The 24246-nt window shown below is 49.8% G+C and overlaps 1 protein-coding gene across 1 annotated transcript in view; it reads left to right on the top strand.

The window, feature by feature from the left end:
* COL15A1 (collagen type XV alpha 1) overlaps positions 1-24246 on the top strand; it is a 69818-nt gene that overhangs the window by 12261 nt on the left and 33311 nt on the right. Inside the window, exons 6-21 of the mRNA XM_006758605.2 lie at positions 610-719; positions 2502-2687; positions 4117-4269; positions 6178-6339; positions 6822-7019; positions 7240-7294; positions 9827-9912; positions 10980-11105; positions 11672-11734; positions 17453-17488; positions 17867-18007; positions 18208-18276; positions 19267-19302; positions 19408-19491; positions 20914-20979; positions 23306-23345. Of these exons, the coding sequence (XP_006758668.1) occupies positions 610-719; positions 2502-2687; positions 4117-4269; positions 6178-6339; positions 6822-7019; positions 7240-7294; positions 9827-9912; positions 10980-11105; positions 11672-11734; positions 17453-17488; positions 17867-18007; positions 18208-18276; positions 19267-19302; positions 19408-19491; positions 20914-20979; positions 23306-23345 (1611 nt within the window). The remainder of the gene's footprint in view (positions 1-609; positions 720-2501; positions 2688-4116; positions 4270-6177; positions 6340-6821; positions 7020-7239; positions 7295-9826; positions 9913-10979; positions 11106-11671; positions 11735-17452; positions 17489-17866; positions 18008-18207; positions 18277-19266; positions 19303-19407; positions 19492-20913; positions 20980-23305; positions 23346-24246) is intronic.

Genomic DNA, 24246 nt, shown 5'->3' with positions numbered 1-24246 from the left:
CTATAGTGACTATATTAATTATATGATGTTGATAAAACATGAATACTCATATGTAATTGTTTTCCCTTTACAAATATAGAACCACACTGACAATGAGGGAACATTTATCCATTGCTAACTCTGTGCCAGGTGCTGTCCTTGATGCTTTCCTTGTATTAATGTATTTAATCCTTGTAGCACATAACGAGATGGGAATTATCCCCAGTTTACAGATGAGGAACCTGAGGCACAGGCTAACGACTTGCCAAAGCTGGGTTCCAGCCCTGCAGTTGTGGCAGAAACTGTGGTAGAAACCACATGTACCAGCAATGCTGCTTTCTGTTTGCTCAGCCAGCCCCTACTGTGGGCGTGTGGGCTGATTTTTGACATTGTACCTAAAGCTCGGTGCTCCAACGTTGGCTGTAACCTTGGTCTGAAATGGTTACCCCTCTGAAAAAGGGCAGAAAATGCAGGCCAATCGCAGGCCTCGGGCACATGTAATACTGCCTTGGATTTTTTCTCTTAATCCTGTATCCTGGGCATCTTTTCAAGCCAGTCGGTGAAGAGGGAGCTCTTCTTTTTCAAGACCACAAAGTGCAGTTATTAATTATAGAACGCCTGCTTCCCCAGGGTCTGGTGACATCCTGAATGACACTCTGGAGGAGGTCGATGCTATGAATGGGGTCCCCGTCACAGACCCTGGCTCCGGAGATGGGGCCTTCCTTCATGTCACTGAAGAGGTGAGTGAATGGTGAATTTCATTTGCTATGTCAGTGGTAAACATGTTTGCTTATTTTAGACCTGATGGTGACTTGCATTGGGCACTCCAGGGGGCCATGAGGGTTTTAGTTGAATATGGTAGAGACTGCCTCCCTCCTGCTGGGACAGGGGCAGCAGGATCCCAGGGCTCCAGAAGCTCTCCAGGGATGCACCAGGGCGAGACGCAGCTGGTCCTCACACCTGCCTGGCAATGAGTGCTGGGTCCTCACCCTGGCACCTGCCTCCCTCCCACCCAATTGGGAAGATGCACAGCCTCTTCCGTTCTCTGAGCCAGAATCAGATTAGCTACATGCGGGTCCACTCTGTGGTTGGGTAATTGGCTTTTAGACCCGCAAAGGCACTTTTTAAGATGCTGGACACAGTTGGATACCAAAGTTAAGCACATGTATTTTTCTCACAATGGCCCACAGGGTCAGCTCATCGTTTTCGCTGTCCTGGGATGAAAATGCTCATACTCTCCAAGTCACATCTGATAGTGGCCTATTTTCAAAGCCCAGTTCAGTGGAGTATAAAAAATGCAGTCCCTTTGTCTCCCAAATTCCATGGAATACGTATCCAGCTCACCAAATGGTTTGTAGTGAGCAGAAGGGAGGGGGGAACCATTTAAAATTCTCTCCAAAGGAATTCTCACTCTCCCAATAGGAGGTAGTTTCCTTTTCTTATATAGCCCGGAGGCAGGGGGAGAGGCTGATGCCGGTGGAACTGATTTCACTTCATGGTCTCTCAGCGCATCCCACATAAGTGGCCTGGCTCCTTTTAGCATGTGGAAGGCACACAGTGATGGTGGAATTGTACTTAACTTGTACAGTTAATTAATTAGTTGTATTTAATTATAAAGCCCTTTGGGACTTTAGCTGAAGTTGTGTCAGAAAGAGTCTCATTTTACTAGTAAAATCTGTAGCTTCATCTTCTCTCCTGTGCGTGTATGCGTGCGTGCGTGCGTGTGTGTGTGTGTGTGTGTGTGTGTGTTGGGCAATAATTCTGCAAGGACATGATATGTTATATGAAAAGAAGGTTCTGCTGTCAAATAAGTGTAGGAAATGCTCCACTTATTTCTTCCTTACAGGCTCTGAGAAATCCTGCAACAAGGAAATCTATCTAACCTTGATAAGCTTTCCGTATCCAAAAGAACTACACGTTTGCAAACGAAACAAAACAACCCCCAATTAAAAACAACCACCACCTTGGGAAACTGAGGTCAAACATAGTCAGTTTGGTAGCACGGCAGTCGATGCTGCTCTACTTCCATTTCCTGCATCTGCTGTGTAACCTTCAGGGAAGGGTGTGCGTCCGAAGGAAAGTAAGTCACAGAGAAAGAGAGGGAGCAGGTGCCAAGGCTGAGAAGATGACGGAATTGCTGCCTGCAGGTCGTGCAGCACTGTCATGGGCAAAGACTGTCCTCTTGATCCTATGGCTTCTGGATGGGCACGTGGGAAGGTCGCAGGGAGGCAGATGCGTCCAGATAGAGGTGTCGGAGCGGGAGCAGGCTGGCTCAGGAGGCAGTGGTCTCCCGGCCACTGGTGCCTGCAGACAGGTGCTGTGCAGTCTCTTCTGGGATGCTGTGCTTCTGGGACTATCGTAGGGCTGGGGTGAGGTCCAGATAAGTAAGTTCTCAGAGGCAAAGAGGCTACAGAAATGCAGGTTGATAGAGAGGTACGGACATTCTGTTCTCTCCAGCCGCAGGCATGTTGATCAGAGCTGTGGGCCCACTGACGTGGTCCCTCGTGATGTCTTTGTTTCAGAGCCCACACACTGAAGAAGATTTGGCAACGACAGTAGCAGCCAGAGAACCCAATGTGACCATCAGCACTGCCTGGGACGTCGAAGTGGCCGTCAGCACTGCAGGGGAAGCCGAGGGGGGCAGTGTGCCCACCGGGGGCCCGGCCCTCTCCATGTCCACCCAGGACCCGGGGGAAGGGGACACTCCAGTTAGTAGCTTGGAGTGCATGCTCCACTTCACCTCTTCCTGGGGGATGGTGGGCATCTCAGTGGAAGTAGTCGCTGTCAGAATGTGGATTACAGCCTGTGGGACCAAGTTTGAGTGATTTGGAGGCTGAGTCATCTGTTGACTCATTCAGCAGATGGTGGGTGCTGGGCACCAGGTCAATAGGGTAGACTGCTTCCTGGGGACAGAGGGTAAGAGGTGCAATAGGAGAAGCACGCGGGGCTCTGGCAGCACCCCAAAGGGGCCAGAACCCAGACTCAAAGCCTTCCTGGGGAGAGGATGCTGAAAGTGAGACCAAGGGGATGCTTAGAAGTGGCCTAGTAGATGGGAGTGGGGCAAGTGTTCCGGGAGGTGGGCCAGCAGGAGCAAAGGCCTGGAGCAGTGGTTCTCAACCTTGGCTGCACATTAGAACCCCCTGGGAATCGTTTTAAAATCCTGATTTCTGGGCCTCATCCTCTGGAAATTCTGTCTCTTTGTTATGGGGTGTGGCCACAACATTAGTAACAAAGAAACAGAATTTCCGGAGGGTGAGGCCCAGAAATCAGGATTCCCAGGTGATTCTAATGTGCAGCCAAGGTTGAGAACCACTGGCCTGGAGGCATCAGCACCAGCATACCAAGACCTGCTGGGTCAGGCGTGAGCGAGGAAAGGCAGGGAAACGTGGCTGAAGGGGCCTCGGAGTCTGAGGAAGCCATGAGAATGAGCCTGGGCGTGTTCAGCAGAAATGGGAAGTTGCTGAGGGTAGTAAAGAAGGAGGTGGTGTAGTCAGAGTAGGTTTTAGAAAGTTCGCCTGACCCTGAATGGAGAAAGGATGGGGGAAGCAAGCCTGGAGGTAGAGTGTGGTTCGGTGGCTGTGTCTCCTTCCAGGAGAGGGTGGTGTTGGCTCGCTCTGGGTTTGGTTAACAATGTGAGATCCTGCCAGGATACCCACTGAGTAAAGGATGGGAGAGCAGGGCATGAGCTGGGTCTGTCAGGGGGACCTTGGGGAGGGCAATGAGGGATGGAAGGCAGAGGGCACTAGGCTAGGAGAGTGAGGAGAGCAAGTGGTCAGTGAGGCCAGATAGCCCCTCCCCCTAGAAAGCTGTGCCTCCGGGACTGGGTTTTGTCCCAGCGCCATGATTTGGGCCCTCAGTGGAAGCTTCACTCTCCGGAGTAGTGAAAGGTAAATGGCAGCTGATGAGTGCCAGCCATTGAGGCACCATACTGGCCAGGGTGCTCACACCTTGGGTGGTGTGCAGGTCAAGGTTTCTGTGTGGGTGCCCCAGTCAGGGCAGTGGTATAAGACGAGGTCTGGGATGTGCAAATGCTTTGAAGCAACAGGACACAGGTGCAGGAGGGGTCCTGGCTGTCTGCTCCCTCCAGCCCTAGGGCTGTGGATCACTGAGCTGGTCCCCGTGATGTCTTCTATTCAGAGTCCAGATACTGAAGAAGGCTCAGCAGCGATATCAATGGAGGAGGCCGAGATGCCCAACAGCACTGACAAGGAAGCAGAGGCCAGCACAGTGCCCACCAGGGAAACGGCCCTCTTCATGTCCACGCAGGAGCCTGAGGAAGGGGTCAGTCTGGTAAGGGGCTGGAAAGTTGAAGTCATGGCTGGGAGCAGACGTTGCCCTCTCGAAGGGCCAGTCTTCATTCTGTGCAGCAAATCCAGAGGAGCCTGAATGGGTTGGGGGCACCTTCCTGACCAGATACTCCCTCCTGAGGGGATGTGTAGTGAAGCCCCTGCAGGTCCTTGGAGAGCCAGCTAGGGGGGTGAGTCAGGGACATGGGGGTGAGTCCCAGGGCTGGTACAGGGTCACCACCTCCACCAGCAGGGGTCAGGTCCAGGCAGGAGGTGCGCTGGGCCCTGAGTAGGAGAGGTGACAGGGCTCAACCATGGCCTGTTTCTGAGCATGCATACAGGTTGTCAGAGGGTGGTGGAGAGTTGGGGTGCAGGCAGGCCCCACGGGGTCCAAGAGCACAGCCAGGACTTCTCAGCCCTCTCCTTGGGGGTCATAGGGACTCTGTTCCCAGCTCCTAACGTCAGGACACTTGGCAAGCCTGTCCCTGTAATGTCCCTAGAATGAGTGTCCTACAAGTTCTTCAAACTCAGCAGACTTAAACCCAAACTCATTTCTGTTCCTCCTGCGTTCCCAGCTCAAATGAATGGGAGCATCATATCCAATCCTAATCCAGATCCTCTTCCCTCTTTCTTCCCTCCCACATCCCATCAACCACAAAGTCTTATTGATTTTTTTACCTCAACACAAGGTGGACCCCACCCCTTTAACCCTTCTCCAGTGCCAGGACCTTGCCCTGGACTGAGCCCCCCAGCCCCCGCCCAGGCAATGGCTGAGGTTCCAGCCTGGCCAACCCCATAAGCCTCTCTGATTCCTCCTGGTGGGGGCAGCCGTCCTGCAGACACTGCCACCCCACCTGGAACTACAAGGCTAGCAGGGTCTGGCCTGGCCAGCCTCACAGACAAGGTCTTGGGCCCCTCCCTTCCCAGCTCTTGGCCTCTCAGCCTTGCTGACCTTATAGCTCTTCCACATCCCCCTTCTTGCCTCAGAATCTTCCCATTCCATCTCCTCTCTGCCCAGAACCCTTCCCTCCCTCCTCCCCTCCTTAGTTCCTGCTTAGCCATCAGAGTTCAGCTTCAGCACCACTTTGTCTGGGAGATCCCCGCCCAGATTTGTGAAGTCTCCCCACAGCCACGTTCATGGTACCCACACTTCTCCTCGTAAGGTCTCGTCATAACTGTAATGAACAATAAACTTGGTGACTAGTTCATTTCTGGCTTCTCCCAGGCTGCAAGAGGCAGGGATTATATACATCTTGTTCATCAATCTGTCTTCATCCCTGCACATAGCGGGTACTTGATGCATATTTGCTGAGTGAGTTATTAGCAGGAGATGTCAGGCCATCACACACCCACCGCACTGGCCTTTGGAATCATTCCGCACATTTGCTCCCCGCCTTTCACCTCTGGCCTAATGTCAGCCGGTGAAACTCTACAGTGGGGAGGCTACGTCCTCACCAGCTGACAGCTCTGCACACCACTGGGCAGTTACATGGTCGATTTTGATGAACCAAAGGATCCCCATCACCTTCTTTCCCTTCTTCTTCTTCTCCTTCATCTCTCGACCCTCATCCCTCATCCCCGACTTCTTTAAAGGCAAAGCCCTTATCACAAGGTGAGACAACTGTAGGCACCAGGTCTCAGTTTTACCAAGTCTTGACTCGGTAGAAGCTAGAACTTACCCAGCAGGTCTGTGGAGGTGGCAGCTGTCCAGTGAGTGAAGATGTGCAGGCTCGGTGTGCTGGAGGGGACCCTGGGAGATGGAAGGGACCGTCTGAGAGGTCTTAGATGAGCAAGGGGAGGGGCGCTGTGGCCAGGCCAATATCTGATGGCCTGGCCGTTTTCTCCCTGCGGTCACGCACACCCTCCAGAGGCGAGGACGAAGTGGCAGGTCCCTCGCACCAATTTGTTTCAGGGTCCAGTCAGTGAAGGGAGTTTGACAACAGCAGCAGCTGCTGCAGAAATGCCCCTCAGCACCTGTGAGGACGAGGAAGAGGAAGAGGAGGCCAGCAAGGCTCCCACCGGTGGCCCCCCTCCTGGCACACCCACAGCAGCCCCTGAGCAAGCGGTCACGTTTGTAAGTGCCTCCCCCATTCTCTGTGGCTCACAGGAGGCAGAGAGGTCAGCGTCCTGAGCCAGGAGCAGCTGCCTCCTTCCCAGCCGCAAATGCCCATTCAGCTTGTCAGAGCGCCAAAGGGGGCGGGAGGCAGGGGGTGGCACTAACTACAGCTCCTGCCATGAAGGGAGCATGCAGAGGGGTCAGGGGAGCAGATATTTGTCTCGACCCCGCTACCTCGTAGCTTGTCCAGGAAGAACCTTCTCAGGCGAATGGCCAAAGCAGGAAGAGGTCACTGGGCACGATGGTTTAGAGGAGATGTATCTTTCAGAAGGGGAGTACGAGCTTCTGTGACTGTGCCAGAGAGTATGACAGTGGTGGGTAAGAAAGGGCTTGAAATTGGGCTAGTCAGTGCCATAGAAATGTCAGTCACCAAAACTCACAGGCAGGCAGCAGCGTGCACATTACATCACATTGATTCCTTTTGTGGGTTTTGCTTCCAGGGCCCTAGTGGTGAAGACCTGGTAGCAGCCACAATGGGGGAGCCCCTGTCCAGGGCTGAGGCGGAGGAGTCAGGCAGCGCTCCCCCCGAGGGGCCCCCACTGCCCATACCCACGGTGACCCCTGCAACCACGGTCCCTCCGGTCACTTCTTCGGTAAGTGGTGTAGAGGCGGGAGATTTACAGAGGAGAGAAGGAAAGGCTGACATCCTGGGAGGAGCCTGGCCCTGGCTTTCTCAGAGGTGCGTTTTCCTTCTGGTTTGCAAACTGCCCCATTTGAGATCTCGAGGGGCCTCCAGCCCGGGGAACACACAAAGAAGCGGAAGTTTGTAGAAGAAAAAGCAAGAGGTAAAAATCTAGGGCACCTGGCTTTGTGTCCCACGCGTCCCTTACATTGGCATAAGAACGTTCTGACAGGCAGAGCTCACCAAAGATCAAAGGCCCATCTCAAATGTCAGGAGGTCCCTGCACTGGAGGTGGGGAGCCTCAAAGACAGAGCCTGGGGCAGGGCTGCAGAGGGAATGGAAGCATCAAGGATGTGTGCGTGGGGAGGGGATTGCATCCCTTCCAACAGGAGTTTCTGGCTGCACCTGTGTAACCTCACGCATGTCCTTTCTTTTCTTTGGGCCTCATTTTCTGCCTGGGAAAGAGGGTGGCTGGGAGGTCAAGTCATTGCACCAACTGTGCCTCATGCGTTCCACCTCCTACCCCCACCTTTTAGAGCAGAGCGGAGAGGAGGCTGGAGTATATGAACACAAATCCCAAACACCGTCTCATTTAACTCATAAACATGTTCATGTGTATCGCCAGTAGGTTGACCTGGACCTTTTCTGTTTTCCTTACCCACGATGTCATTATCCATTTCACAATGGTTCTTTCCTGTTATCTAATACCGGAGTTTAAAAAAATCTTCTTACTGATGTTTGTTTGAATCTGGATCCACACAAGGTCTACATGTGACGCTCGGTTGCCTTGTCTCTTAAGTCTCTTTTTATCTGTGGCTGTCTCCCCACTTCTTCTCTTAGCCATTGAGATGTTGAAGAACTGGGTCAGTTGTCCTTAGGCCCTCCGTGTTTTCTGCTTTGAGAAGTTGGCACGTGGTGAGGGCGTGGTGAGGTCAGCTGTGCTGGTGGGAGTGCTGCTGGGTTTATTACTTCTGGGAAATTGTTTGTCAGCACATATTAGCAACCATAAAACAGCATATTGTTGACCCAGAAACTTCTAAGAATCCGTCGTAAAGGAGCATTTGATACGTTACAAGGATTTTAATGTGTTGTCCATAGTAGAAAAAAAAATCGGACATGGTTTAACTAGCTAACGGGTTAGTTGAGTTAAAATATATTCAAATAACAGAACATATGCAGCTATTAAAATTATATTTATTCAGAGTACTTTATGTTGGGGGGAAATACCACACAATGTTAAGTGGAAAAATGCTGGTTATAAACTTGAGCATATTGTGTGGTCTTAACTATTTAAAAATAGACACATGTAAAAACCCTGGAAGGAAATACTCTCCCTAAATGTTAGCAGTTGTTGCCTCAAAGTGGTAGAACCATGAGGGTTGTTTCCACCATCCCCTTATGATTTTTCCAGTGGGATTTTAAAAAGTTCTAAGAAGAGAAGTATGTGTGTGGGGGTGGAGGTGGGGGTGAGGGAGTGGGGGTGGAGAATGTGGGTTGGGTATTTGTGAGGATAAGAGAGAAAGGAGAAAAGGAGACACAAACACTCCCTCCGGTCATCTTGACATATTACTAATGAAGATAGATCACCCTTGAGTGCAGGAATCTGCGATGCATGGAAATGGATGCCCTGATTCATGAGCAAATGGTTTAAAAGCACAATAAGGACAATCAAAAGAGCATCCACTCTGGAAAGTCTTTAGGATAATTTTAAATCTCAGAGTTACCAAGGCAGTGAGTGAGAGAGGCATCGAAGCCTGGTTGTGCGACAAAACTGTGGCAAATTTCCTCTCTCTCTCTCTCTCTCTCTCTCTCTCTCTCTCACACACACACACACACACACACACACACACACACACACACACTTTGCTTATGAATAAAATGGGCATCATAGTACCTACATCTTGAATTGTGAGGATGCAGTAAGTTAATACACGGAAAACTTTACCTGGCATGTAGTATATGCTCAACAAATAAGTTATATAGAGTTATTATGCAAATGAGGCTCAGAGTGGGTTAAGTGTTTGCTCAAGGTCACAACTCCCAGGAGTTAAGTAGAGATGAGTTTTAAGGTCTGGACTTTCTACTTTTGTTTTCTGCACTGACCATAACCACCCTTTTCAGACATGATCCAGAAGTTGAACAGCAAATCTCACATTGCTGTACCCATGAGGTCATTCTGTTTCTAAGGTCGTTTGGCAAATAGAACCTATTATCTGCTGGGTGCAGGTGACATAGCAGCAGCTAGAGGTTAGGTAGATACTAGAGAGGTGTTTAGGGGATTTTATTTTGTTCTTTGGAGGAACTGATGGCATTCAACAGGTATGTGCTGAATGCCTTCTTGGTGCCAGAACTCAGGCTGGCACTGGGCATCCAGAAGTGTCTCAGGATTGGGCTGACCCCAGAGGAGTCCTAGTCTAGAGTGGCTGATGGACCGCACACAACTGGTCCTGGCATGAAATCGAGACCTCAACAGAGGCTGATGGAAACACAGAAGAGAGAGACATTCTGTCTGAAAATGGGGTGGGGGAAGTTATCATTGAACGAGTTTTGAAGGATGAATAGGGGTTTGAAAAGCAGGAAAGGAGGTTGGGGCAAAGATGTGAAAGCATGTAGCATGTTTGAGGACAGCTGGGTGCTGGTGCACAGCTGGGAGGTGGCGAGGGAGGAGGGTAGCTGCAGAGCGGGAGAAAGGGCTGGAAGGAAAGGCGGACACCGAAGTTAGCAGAGCTGCAGAATGTGGGGAGACTGTCAGTGACGTGGCTGTCCTTGGGGAGTGGCAGTGGAAACCAAGTTGTGAGAATTTTTTTTCTCTGCAGATGGGAGCAGAGGAGGAGGGCTCTGGCCTGGGCTGGGGCTCGGAAATCGGCTCTGGCTCTGGTGACCTGGGGCACAGTGAGGAGCTGTTAAGAGTGAGTATGAGGGGGTGACAGGGCCTGGTGCCTGGTGGCCTTCACAATGGAAGGAGAGAGGGAGGAAAGCGAGGGCAGACACCGGACGGAACAGATTGCCCACCATCAGTAATTGTTGAGGCTGGCGGTGGGCTCCTGGGAGTTCATTATATGGTATATCTTTGTATATATTTCTCCACGTCGATAGTTTTGTTAAGTGAGTATGAGCCTAAATTCACATTCAGAACCCCCACCTCCCCACTTGCCTCCTTTCCCTGGCAGCCTTCGCCAGCAGGTGTATCCATGGCCTTCACCTCCACAGATTGGCTCTGCCCCCACCCCACCCTCCCTCCCAACCCAGAGGCCACCCCCTCCCTCCTCTCTACTCCTCTCTCCCTCCGGGGTTTCCTGCTTCTCTGGCCTCCTGCCCAAGGTTGGGACCCCACTGGTCTGTCTCTAAGTTGGCCCCCAGGGAGCACCTCCCTTCAACAGCCACAGTTGACACCATTGTCCCTGCCCTCAACCTCAGCTCTGTCTCTTCCTTGGAGCACCTGTGCTGAACCCCCACACAGATGGCTCCACTCGGCTGCCCTCTGCCCACTCGCCATGACCGGGTGGGAAGGGTTTAGGATTTGCTACTGGATCTTCCAGGCTGATGGGATCGGCCGACCCAGACAGAGGCTAAAGAGACTAGCACATTGCACAAGGCTTTTTAACAACAAGAGTTAGCACAACAGGCAGTGTTTGACTGACCTCTTGATTAATTGGAAAAGTGAGTTAACAGCATCTCTGAGGATTCCAGTGAATTGGGTTTTTATTGTGTGCATCCACCTGAGGAGAAAACATGGTAAAATGGGCGCAGAAAGACCTGGCTTCCAATCCCAGCTCTTCTCCTAATTAGCTCTGTGTGTGACCTTTCAGCAAGGTGTGTCATCTCACTGAGCCTCAGTTTCCTCACTGCTGAGTGGAAACACCAGTCTCTTCTCATAGGGAGGTTGTAAGCAATGGAGAGAATGGATAGAACATATATGCTCAGTATATATTTATCCCCTCCTCTGATGTTTCTTAACTGACTGTCTATTTTTTAGGGTCCCCCTGGCCCCCCGGGCCCACCTGGCTTACCTGGGAATCCAGGAAAACCGGGAACTGATGTTTTCATGGGACCCCCTGGATCTCCTGGAAAGAATGGAGCTGCCGGTGAACCTGGGCCCCGGGTGAGCTGCTGAAGTCATCTCCCCTCCCCGTGGCCATAGGCCTTCCTTCAGCCAGGGAGGGGCATGCAGACCGCAGACCCCAAACCCCAGTGCTGTCTAAGCTCACCACGGGGAGCGGGGAGCGGGGAGCGAGCAGCCAGCTAATGTTTGTAAACAAAAATCCTCAGCAAGTCACTGCTAAGACTCATAAGAAGCAGCAGTTAAGAAAAACATCATCCTACACAGACAGTGTTTTGCTGCTTTATTTAGTCAGTGTAGGAAACGCAGACTCACATGGAATCCTGGACTCATAGGACGTCAGTGCTGGGCCTGGGATGGGAGCCCCTCAGAGACCATCTAGGTCCACCCTGCCCCTGATTCCTCCACCGAAGGAGAAACTGGACCCTCGTCCATAGGTGCTCAGCCTCTGCTGGCCAGGACAGGCATTCCGCCATAGACCAGGCACAGGCCTGGGGCACCAGCCTCACCTTCTGGGTCCTCCCAACCCTGGCCTCCTTATGTAGGAAGCCTTTGTATTTGATTCTGATCAAGGATGTTGTGGGCTGATTGTCACTAATGTTCTCCAGGGCCCCAAGGGACCGCCTGGACCTGATGGAGCCTCCGGCCGTCCTGGGACAAAAGGGGAGAAGGTAAGGGGAAGGTGGGAGGGTCTAACACCTGGAAACCACCAGGCCCACACTGCCCCTCTCTGACCTTGCATCTCCTGGTCCTCTCTGCTGCTGTCTCCATCCGGGGCTCTCTATGCCAGTCCTGAACTCAGCATCTGCCCTGCCCACTCCTGCATGTCCCCAGCTTCAGTGAAGGGCACTACCAGGTCCCAGTTACATGGATTCAGAAACAGAGTCCACTCTAACTCCCTTCCTCTCCCCTTCCGGCCATGATCTGTCCGGCGTCAGGACCTGCCAATCTGATGTCCACTTCTCTCACCCCTCTGTCCATCCTGGCCTGACATTCATCTCTCCTTATGCACACTGCGGCATCAGGCTCCTCACTGGTGCCCCAAGCTCCCACCCACAATCCAGCCTCCACCCGCCTGCCTGGACCACTTCCTGCAGTGGGTTCCCATCAGTCACTGCCCTCTCCCAGGAGAAAATATCGTTGTCTCCCCACTGCCCCCAGGAAAAAACCGTAACTATGTGCAGACCCTCGAGGCCCTTCCCGACCTGCCTTTCTAGCTCCACCCCCCACCAGCCCTCAGATGGCCTCCAGGTCAGCCAGCCCTACTGAAATGTTCTTCCCCCACAGCCTCCTGGACTTTGCACATGGTTTTCTCTGTCTCAGATGTCTTTCCCTCCCTCGTTCTCCAAGGCCCCATTCAGATATGACCTCTGGGAAGCTCTCCCAGTTCCTTCCCAGCAGAAAGCACCCCTCCTTTCTGCACTTCCCATTTGCACAATATTTATTCTGCTGGGACCCCGCTTAGCCAATGGCACTATCGCTGTTAGCTTATCTGTCTGCTCCTACCCTGACCCCGACAACCAGAGTCCCAGTACTGTCTGTGAATCCTTAAAACCTAGCGCAGACCTTTGTTAGCCTTTGATGAATGGATGCAACTTCTTTCAGGCGCCATTTTCATCTCCCATTCCCAGGGCCTTGCATGCCTTCACTCTCTTCCGTCTCTGTAAGCCCCTAGTTGCGTTGTAGTGGGGTTCCTGCTCCCCCAGCTCCCAGGCTGGTGGGTGAGATCAGCCAGGTCCCACAAAGGAGGGCAGTAAAGGTAAGATCAGCCTCCTAGTGACGCAGCCTTGAGTTTTTCTGGGGTTTGGGAGAGGGTCTCTCCCAGCTGGGAGGCGGGCAAGGGCTTCTGTATACCCTACCTTGCTGCTAGATACAGCCACCCTCACTGAGCTGAATTTCCAGTTTCTGTCAGTTTTCAAGTGTGTTTATTTTAATCGAACCAGTAACTGGATTTTCGTGGAAAGCTCATTTCTCAGAAAAAAAGCAGAAAGAAGTAATTGCCAAGCTTTATAGAACTCCTTTTACATGTACCAACTTTTTCATAAGAAATTAAATTTTGCAGGAAACATCACAGACCTACACTCATCTTCCCTGTTCTTACCAGCTTCCCCCACCCACCCCCACACACTCGTCTGGCACTTAAAAATACCCACGCCCATATCCGCACACATACATCCCGCGCACACACATCGCAGCGGCTCAGCAGCTGCTCAGGGAAGCAGCCGTGCCGGAGCAGCAGGCTTGCTCAGATGTAATTGTTGAAGACAAATCACGTTTCCCCCTGAAGTTTGCTATGAGTCCTCATTTTGTCCCACTGTGTATGCATATGCTGCTTCCTGGTGAAGTAAAAGCAGAAGCAAACTCTAGAAGGACTTGCAAATTTGCATCTGGAGAGCTCAAGGGGAAACTTACACATGACTTTTACCTTAAAAAAACACACCCAAAAAACAAAAAGTAAACCAAGGAGCATGGTCTGGATGTAAAATAATAAAATCATGCTAAAGAAAGGAATAATTTCAGGGATATAACAAAACAAAAGATTCAATGATACAGTTTTAACTGTGTGTGTGTGTGTGTGTGTGTGTGTGTTATAGCTATATATATATATATATATATATATATATCTTTATTGATTTCGGAAAGGAAGGGAGAGGGAAAGAAAGAAACATTAATGATGAGAATCATTGATAGGTTGCTTCCTGCACACCTCCCACTGGGGATCGAGCCTGCAACCCAGGCATGTGCCCTGACTGGGAATCGAATCGGACACTCAGCCACTGAGCCAAGCCAGCCGGGCCCAATGATACCTTTGAGCCTCCATAATATCTGCTCTTCAGCTTGCACACCTCCAGTGACAAGGGACTCATTTCTTGCCCAGGCAATGCCTCCCATGGACACCTGGGAAAGGTCTTCCCTCGTGCTATGAGGAAATTGGCCTCTGTTGTCATTTGCAGGGCAAGTTGTCTGAAGTGGGGTTTTCCCCCAAAGAACAAGGTCCAGTTTATTGGGCCGGAAGAAAATATAATATATAATCATTATTTTCAAATGTGGGGTTGTTCTCAAAATGTGGATGTCATTAAGAATTTATCAAGTAGATAATTCTATGTTGACTTCCATGATAGGAGCATTCCTAATTTATTTTTTCCAAATTACGATCAACTGATTCTGAGATCTGATTCTGAGATCAACTGATTCTGAGAACTGTAGCCCAGGAAGGAGTAGATGAGGAGCAGCCTGCTTTCTCAGATACAGATGCTTCTGGAAAGTATGCTGAAGAACTTGTTGGAGATGGGCCGCTGGAAAATCCCTTTCTGCTTTTTGCGCTGCAGATTCTGCTGTCCGGGTCTTCAGCATCTACCTACGATTAACAGAGTCATTCTTTCCCTTCTTTTATAATCTGTGTTTTATTGTTGTTAATCTTCACCCGAGGACATTTTTTCCCCCCGTTGATATTTTAGAGAGTGGAAGGGAGGGGGAGAGACAGAGAGAGAGAAACATCGATGTGAGAGAGACACATCGATTGGTTGCCTCCCCCACATGCCACTATCAGGACTGGGGATTGAGCCTGGAACCGAGGTACATGCCCTTGACTAGATTGAACCTGGGACCCTTCAGCCTTCGGCTGATGCTCTATCCACTGAGCAAAGCCGGCTAGGGCATTTCTTTCATAATAGAAATCATTCATTGTCTTCTTCAGTCTCCAAAGATACCAGGACATCCAGGTAGAGAAGAGTTTGTCCTTTGACATTTTCTTCAGTGCCCAGAATTGCTGAGGAACGTGAAGCTCCGAGAAAGTGGCCTTGAGTAATCTCACCGAGCTGCTGAAATGTCAGTGTTTGCATTATCTTTTCCACCATGTAAGAGGAGTGTGAGTAAATCATCATTACCTTCCCTTTTGCCACGTAATCCCTACTTGGCTCTGAGCAATTCTCTGAGTCTTGTATAATAAAGAGCAGTGTACTTACTTCTCTAGACCCTGAGCAGCCCGCAGCTCTTGACTAGGGTCCAGTCATGGGTTTAGAGCTTGTAACAGCATATTTCAATTAAGCATTCTACTATTGGCCTGAGTTCACATTTTATACCTTATTTCAGCATCAGCCATGTTCGGTACGAAACCAGGATTGTAGGCTTCCATGAAACTAAATAAACCACAGTCCCTTGTCATTGTAGCGTGTTGAAGTTATCGTTCTAACAAACACCGTGAGCAAAACCAACAGGCACCCACGGGCACTAAGCTGTGCTGTCTCAGAAACCACAACAGATAAAATTTAAAAAAAATCCATGAATTTGTTCGTTTTCTTGATGTTCCTGTGTGAGGAAGTCTAGTAACAACCTTAGCAAATCCCGTCACCGTGATGAGCTGATATGATAATGATTCTAAACCATGCTTTTGCCATATGCAGCAGTCCTTCCTGCCCCTGGTTCTGTCCCGGGGTTTCTGTTGTATAACTGGTCTCTCCATACTTCCTCGTCACCACTAGACTTGCAGTCATGCTGGTTGGAATTCCAAGATAGTGCAGAGCCTCGCGGCACAGTTCTCTCAGGGAGGAATGAAGTACAACTCTACCACCACCGTTGGGGAGAGTATGGGGGTCTTTGCTGACCATTTTCCTTGGGGCTCCCGCTTTTCACTCTACCTGTTGATGTAAATTCCAATAGGAAGAGCTCATCTATCCCCAACCTGATCTGCTCATATTCCAAAGTGGTGGCCCCCAAATCTGTGAGCTGGTGGAATGGACCCAAATACTGTCTCTCCACACGCAGGGCCTCTAACCTATTCTTTATGTAGTTCTCTCCAGGAGTGTCTCTTCTGTTATTCAGACCTTCTTATTGAAATAACTCTTATTGTTCTGTTCTTTCTTCCAACAGTTATATATTTTTATTTCCAAGATCTCTACTTGATTATTTTCCATAACCACTGTCCTTACTTCGTAGTAGTTTGTTTCATGATTGTAATATCCTCCCTTTTCTCCCTGAGAATATATATCACATCCTTCAAGTACTGATTGGATTGTGTTCTTTACTCTGTTCCCTCAGGCATACATTCCATTGTTGGCATTGTTGCCTTCCCTCAGATGTATGGTGTTTTTGTTTGTGGGTTTGCTTTCAACATTGAATTCCCTCTTGATCTGTTTTCTGTGTGTGTTTTTACAGATTGTTAGGTTGTTAGGCAGTAGCTACTATTGGGAAATCCAGGTTTCAGGAAGGAAATGGGAGGAGTAGGATGTGCCATCAGGCAGGTACCTCAACAGCCGATCTTATGAGTTTGGGGTACCCCTAGACTTCTCAGGGTTCCCTAGCCCCTGGGCCTCTGCCCTTTTTGTTTCAGGAAATAACTCTTATTGTTCTTGGACTGGCAGTGGGAGTGGGAGGCAAGGGGAGATAGGCAGGGCTCCTTGGCTGTGCCTTGCTCCAGAATTTCAACCATGTCCCTGTCAGAGCCACACCCTCCTCCTGGCTTCCACCACCACTTTGCCCAATATTTTTCTCCCCTGGTTTCCCTCTATGACTGGAGCCTCTGGCTTTGGCTTTCCACCTGTTTTCGCTTTGGCATTCTTCACTGCTTCAGATTCAATGTGACTCTCCATCTGATTTTTGAGCATGACTCTTTTGGAATTATCCACTCCGCCATTTCTATGGAATGGGTGTAGAAAGGGAATCTAGCCCAGGGAGATGGGATTGGGGAGAAGGGCGGTACATCATAATCAGGTGTCAGGGCCTTCTGTGTGGCCCTGAATTGCTGGCTCCTTCCCTTGAGGGTGCTTTTGAGGTTTCCTCATAATTCCCCAGAGAGAGACCCAAATGTAGTCCCCTAATGTAGGACAGTGTCTCCTGGGGGTGAACATGCAGCCTGTTTAGTGCAACACGCCCCCCGCCCCCCCTTTCTGGGGCCATTTTAGGCAGCTTTTGGTCTTTAGATTTTTCCCCAGAAGAGAGTCAGTCATCCTTTTACATATCTCCAAAAGTCTAGTGAATACATAGCAAGGTCTAGCTCAAAGTCCCTTCCTTTGACTTCGAGCAGGGGAAGTGGCCCTTTACTTCCATCCTGGGAGGAGTGGGGAAAGGGGCCGACCAGTGCACTGACAGCTCACCATGGGAATTCTTCCTCTATGAGCCCCCATGGTTAAACTTCAACTCCTTCTTACTCTTGAGGTAGGTGATGAGCTAATCATTGAAAAATGGGTCTCACAAGCCTTCAGCATGACTTGCCTGCAACTGACAACTCTCATAATGCACTCAGCTTTGAGACATCAGCCCAAACAGAGAGAGGAAGAGACCCATTTTAATATCCTGTGACTTAAGAGTCCATAGTTCTCAATTCTCTTCTGAACGCACCTAATGAGAGAGGTATCAGTTGACCTGTTGACTCTGTTTTGTTTCTTTTTCAGGGAGCAAGAGGGCCTAATGGTTCAGTCGGTGAAAAGGTAAAAAAAAAAAAAAGAAAAGAAAAGCTTTTCCTCCTTCCTTCCCTTTCTCTGGGTTCACTGTGATCGGACTGTGGGGCTGGAGCACTGAAGGTATCAGTGCGTGGGGCAGAGAGAAACATCCGGCGCTGGAGGGGAGTGAGTAACCTGCAGTGTTTCTCCTTCCTCACCCTTCCACACACGTGTCCACACATGAGTGCCTCTGCCTACCGAGCGCAATGTCAATTAGCCTGACAGCCGTTTCTGTACCATTAAGCAGTAACCATCAGATTCATCAGCCTAATTAAGCCTGAAGAATGATTTTCTGACTCATGGTCTGTGTCGTTCCTTCTGTGTATAACCCATGGCTGGGTAGTCAGCCTGTCCTCTTCTCTACAGGGTGACCCTGGCAACAGAGGCTCACCAGGACGCCCAGGGAAAAATGGACAAGTTGGCACTCCTGGGATCATGGGACCCCCAGGGCCTCCTGGGCCCCCAGGGCCCCCAGGCCCTGAATGTACAATGGAACCTGAATTTGAGGTACTTGCACCTATCTGTGGTTGAAGAACAATATGCCCTAAGGGTTACTGGGCAGTAGATTGAAGACCAGTAGATTGAACCCCGGTTTGAGGGCAGGGGCTGTGCTGATTCCCACCAAGCTCCAGCTCCCAAAACCACACCTGGCGCTAGCAGGTGCTCAGGAATTGGGCCTGAATTTCTCATTCTTCTTCCTTCCTTAGTATATTGAAGGCTCTGGAACCATCAGGTCACGGCATGAACCCAGAATCTCAGGACCAAATGCTTCAAATGTAGGTTGAATTACTTTTTAAATATATTTTTACTGATTTCAGAGAGGAAGGGAGAGGGAGTGAGAGATAGAAACATCAATGATGAGAGAGAATCGTTGATTGGTTGCCTCCAGCACGCCCCCTACTGGGGATCGAGCCCACAACCCAGGCATGTGCCCTGCCCTGAACAGAAATCAAACTGTGACCTCCTGGTTCACAGGTCAACGCTCAACCATTGAGCCACACTGGCTGGGCAAGGTTGGCTTTTGAAAACTTCATCTCGAGGCCTGTCATGCTGGAGTGAGGGGACTGGCTCTGCTACTTTCAATAACTAACCCTCTCTGTGCCTCCAGCTCCCAGCTGTGCAATGGGAGCCTAGGTGCTCTTTACCGAGTGTTTCTTTGAGGAGCAGTACAAAAGTTTTGCACAAAACATCCTGTGGGGTCTCTCTCTCTCTCTCTCTCTCTCTCTCTCTCTCTCTCTCCAGTCCTCACCATCCAGCATCTCTGCTTCATTGCCTCCTTCTTGCTGCCCATTCAATACTCACACTTTGACCCATTTCAAAGCCAGTGCTTGAAGGTGCCCCTCCCTGATGCACCTAGTCCCAGGGAGGCCGCAAGTGTTGTCTACCTTCTGCTATGATACCTGCTGTTAAGAAGACCAACCTTTGGAACCTCATTATCTTTATCACATGGGACCTAGAGCTGAGCACTCAGTCCAGGGATAGTCTGACCTTCCCCATCCTCCAGATGCCGGCTCTGAGACTCAGGGTCAAGAAGACCCCCACCCCTCAGCCCCTGTGCTGGGAGAGGACTCTGGTCTCCTTGCCCTCTGAGGGGTACTCCTTCTGACTCTGGGAGGGGAATTTGCCCCCATCTTTTGTTCCCCTTGCCGGAGGCAAAATCCATGTCAGTGTGTATGGAGAGATGGCAAGATCCAAGGGTAGATAGGGAGCAAAGTAAATAGAAAAACAACAACAACACGAGGATCTTTGTTTCTTTGTTTTGCCAGGGTCTCAAAGGAGAAAAAGGAGACCCGGGGCTCAAGGTGAGGTCACAGCTCTGAGGTGGGGTGTGAGGACTGGCCTGCCTGGTTCTGGGAGCGTTATCCGTGCACAGTGAATTGTTTCTCCGCTCTCGTTATTGTATCCAGGGTGAAAGAGGGATGGATGGCACCAGCATAGTGGGACCTCCTGGGCCCAGGGGACCACCAGGGCGCATCGAGGTCTTGCCTAGTGTGAGTATCATCCAGGTCAGAACGTGGCTATTTTCTGCCTTTACTAAAGGAAAGAAGATTGCCCACAACTTCAGGGTTGCTGGTTATCCAAGGGGCACCTGGCCGGCATCTGGCATTGGAGTTTCCCCCTGCCAGCATGCCCCTCCTGTCTGTCTCTACCCTGGAACCACTATTCTCTCACCTGGTGCTTCCAGAACCCTGTCTGCTGGTTGGCAGCATTTGCAGTCATAAGAATGGCTGTAACAGAGAAGCAAAGGAACATACGTGGGGACACAAGGGAGGAAAGATGGTTTGGGATATGATAAATCAAGGAAGACTTTCTGGAGGAAGTGTCTTTGAGCAGGGATTTAAAAGCTAAGAATGATTTTACTACATAAGCATGGAGGACAGGACTTCCAGAATTCAGGTGGCAGGGGCACGATGAGGCAAAACACAGAATAGGAATAAATTTGTGTGTCCAAGGCATGGGAGTGGGTGGAGAGTGATGGAAATTTGTAGAGAAGACTGGGCTGTGGGCTGGGACCAGATCACAGTCCATTTACTATTAGGATATCACATTTGTTAAAAATCGTGGCCCTTCTGAGAGAAATGCAATACAGTAATCGACAGAAAGTCAGAACATCCCAAATAATTAGAAAAAAGATGACTAGAGTAAAAAAGTATTATATATATGATTTAAAATATCAAGTGTGGGCAAGGGTGTGATGAAATAGACAATTCCACATGCTTTTGTGGAAATGTAAATTATATGACTCCTTTAGACAGCTCTTTGGCAGGCAATCTGTTAAAACTAAAAATGCCTATACCTCCCAATGCCACATGGGAAGATTTCTGTGCTATAAGGTTGAGTGGGAAAAAAAAAGCAGCAAGGCGAAGGAGAATACGTGCAGCCTGATGCCATTATATAAAATGACCATGTGGCAATGCCGCATGGGGAACACGGTCAATAGCATTGTAATAACGATGCATGGTGCCAGGCGGGTGCCAGACTTATTGGGGTGATCACTTTGTAAGTTACATAGACGTTTAATCACTATGTTGTACACCTAAAATTATATAATAGTATATGTCAACTGTAATTGAAAAAATAATAAAATAACTACATGGACACACACACACGTACAAATACTAGTATACACACCAACCACACTACAAGCTTCTGTGGAGATTTTAAAATTTGGAAAGAGAGAAGGCATTCATGTGTTGTGCAAGCTTAAGATTGATTGAAAGAGGAAAGTGATAAGGCAGCTCGGAGCTGGTTTTATGCAGTGGGAGGCATGCGTGTACTGGCAGTGGGTTTAGGGTGTCATCAGCCTGCCCGCGTTCTGCCATGCTGGCTGAGTTTAATTAAAGCCTCGCTGCCAGGAACATGGTGGAACATGTGCCACCCTCTGTCTCATTGTCTGGTTTTTCTCTTTTCAGTCTTTGATCAACATGACCCACGGATTCATGAATCTCTCCGACATTCCTGAGCTCACTGGGCCTCCGGTATGTATCCATAGCTGCCTAGAGCAGTGATGGCGAACCTTTTGAGCTCTGCGTGCCAGCATTTTGAAAAACCCTAACTTAACTCTGGTGCTGTGTCACATATAGAAATTTTTTGATCTTTGCAACCATAGTAAAACAAAGACTTATATTTTTGATATTTATTTTATATATTTAAGTGCCATTTAACAAAGAAAAATCAACCAAAAAATGATTTCGTGTGTCACCTCTGACACGCGTGTCATAGGTTCGCCATCACTGGCCTAGAGTGAGGCTCCCACCCAGATGTCCCTGTTGAAACTAGGTCGGGTCGGTCTGCATAGAGCTAGACTATATCCAAGTAGAGCGGAAAGAGAATTTTGCATTTCTGAGAAGTTGCTGTCACGTTAGTTGGATCATGCAGGGAGTGTTGTCCAGTGCAGAGGAAGCTTCCGTCCTGCGCATCACAAATGTGTGTGATGGAAATCAGAGAATCATCGGTAATAACCCGATTGACGTCTGTGCAGCGCTTTTGGCCTGCCTTTATTTACGTGATCTCATTTCACGGAACAGGAAGAGATTAGAGAAACCTATCTGTGCTAATGGGCAAACCGGCACAAGAGGAGGGAACATGACTTGCTTCCGTCTTTCTAGGCCCATTTGAGACACCAGGGACACACAAAGAAGCGACATTATTTTTTTGCAAGTCCACAGGCTTGGTCCACGGCACAATAGGACTTAAGAGGAAGGAAGCCTCCTCCTGCAGCCTGTGCATTAAATCCCATTGCATCTTCCACATCTGCTCATGACAGCTGGGGACAGAGGGGAGAGCTCTAGCCGTAGAAGCCTTGGGGTTCCAGTCCATCTCTGCTACACACCACTCGGAGTCTTTCTCTGAGAACACCTCACTAGTTTGGGGGCAGCTTATAAGAGGCTGTGGATATGAAACTGCTTTGCAAACTGTGGCACTCTGTGTAGCTGACATGGAGATTGAGGCTTATACTTCCACAGCTGTGCAGTCCAGATGTCTGTTGGGCCACCCACTCCTGCAGTCCCCAGTGAGGGTGGCCTGAACGCCACCATTCAGTGCCCTCTGCAAACATCTGGGAGGTTCCTCTAGAGCTGGTATCTCCTGCTGCTAGCAGGTCATTGTGTTATCTCTTCTGTGCTATATCCAATGGGGCCTCCTTTCCTTGATTTCTACTAAAATCACCCAGAGCACCCCAATAATCAAACCCTAAAGCAAACGAGCTAATAAGCAAAAGTCAGTTCACAGAGGTCTTGCTTTTCCCCAAACTATTGGAGGTGTAGGTGTAAGTGAGTTGATGCTCAAGCAAAACACAGACTGAAATTGAAGATTCGGCATCTCCATTCTAAGATGGGCCTTGTCTGCCTGCATTGCCCTGCCCCCACCCCTATAACCCGCCTTCCTTCCCAACCCCTCTCCTTTTCAGCAAGTCCAGACCCACAGGGGCCCTTCATCCCTAATGGAGGGTCAGGATTTTCCTGCTCAGGGCAGTTCCCTCCCTGGGAAGATTCAAGTCCCAACCAGTGCCCTCATGCTTTTAGACCCCGCTGTGTATACAGTATACTGATAAACGTGTTGCTCTCAGATTCAAGTCCCAACCAGTGCCCTCATGCTTTTCGACCCCACTGTGTATACAGTATACTGATAAACGTGGTGCTCTCTGGATCTCTCTCTCTCTCTCTCTCTCTCTCTCTCTCTCTCTCTCTGTGTGTGTGTGTGAGTGTATTCTGCCTTTAATAGGTATGTGGGTATCTGGGCTGGCAGGAAGAAGAGTCCTGGCTCCATGTGGAGTGAACCACAAACTCACTGCCTCTCAGGGCCCTTCGAATGACTGGTCCTTTAAAATTCTCACTCCTGCCTGGGGAAAAGACCTGAGTCTCGCCCACATGCCCCCACTTCCACCCTCACACAGCCCAGAACGCCCTTTGGCCCCATTCCTCAGTTTAGAAACCTGTTCTCTGAGAGTGTTTGTCCAAGTCCAGTGAAGCATTCATCACCTCAGAGTTTTCAGATGCTGAGCAATTTCATGGAAGAGGAGGCAGCCACCGACAGTATAGACAGTTCTGGCTCTGGGGGGCGGGGGCTCGGGGCACCTGTGCACAGTTCCTGGCTCTGCCACTGACCAGCTGTGTGACTGCCCAGTTCCATTCACTCTTGGGCCTCAGCATCCTCTTCTGAAAAATGGATCGTGAGCCCCACTGTGCGGGAATATGCATAAGTCTTTGGAAGGTGCTGAGCGGGGTGGGCCCCAGAGTGCAGTGCTCCTGCTGGCTCTGGAAATGCTGCCCCTAAACCACCTGCTTTGTCTTTGTTGTGTCACAGGGCCCGGACGGCATGCCTGGGCTGCCAGGGTTTCCAGTAAGTACCACAGTAACTGTCTTCCCTCTGTGCTCCATGGCGGTGCTCATTTGGTTCCTTCCACCTGGAATGCTCTTCTCCATCTGCCTGACCAAGCTCTAGTGCCATGTTGTTCATGTAACCTTCCCTTGTGGCCCCCATCTGAGTGATCCTCTCCTCCGGTCAGTCCCATGGGGCTTTATTTTCACCTTTGCTGTGGTCCTTTTCTGCCTTGAATAATAGTTATTTGTGTCCTTATCTTTTTTCCTTGACGGCACTGTAACCACGTTATGGAGGGTTGGGTCACTCATCTCTCTCAACCCAAGGGCCAGCCAGTGATTGGCTTCCTACACATGTTGACTTCCTATGCAAGCCAAGCATTTCATGTCAATACAGTAGATAAAGTTCCTACAGAGAAAGGATGGTGGCACTGGGGGCTGGGAGAGGGGAAGCATAGACTAGACATCCAGTAATTAAATCTATGTGCCCCACACTCAGGGGCTTCCACCACGGGAGGTGAAAGTGCATTTCTGTGTAGAAAGTGTTCTACAGGGTATCTCACCCTTTAACACAGAAGACAAGACAGGGACTTGTGAAAAGCCAAGTAGCAATAGTGCTGAGAGACCTTTGGAGGCAGATGTCTAGTTATATGAGTTATTGTCACAGATAGTAAGTTTCTGCTGGAGTTGGGAAAAGGTCACCTTTGGGTGTGCAGAATTTGGCTCTGCAAAGGGGTAGATGGGCATTCATGCAGGAGGAATGGCATGGGCAGAAGTGCAAAGGCAGCAGGGAGTGTGGAGAGGCAGAAGACAAGACAGGGACTTGTGAAAAGCCAAATAGCAGTAGTGCTGAAAGGCCTTTGGGGGCAGATGTCTGGTTATATGAGTTATAGTAAGGTGTCCGCTGGAGTTGGGAAGATGTCACCA

The sequence above is a fragment of the Myotis davidii genome, unplaced genomic scaffold, assembly GCF_000327345.1.
Source record: "Myotis davidii unplaced genomic scaffold, ASM32734v1 scaffold534, whole genome shotgun sequence".
Lineage (NCBI taxonomy): Eukaryota > Metazoa > Chordata > Mammalia > Chiroptera > Vespertilionidae > Myotis > Myotis davidii.
Note: the sequence above shows the minus strand (reverse complement) of the source record. Positions and strands in the feature narration are given on the sequence as shown.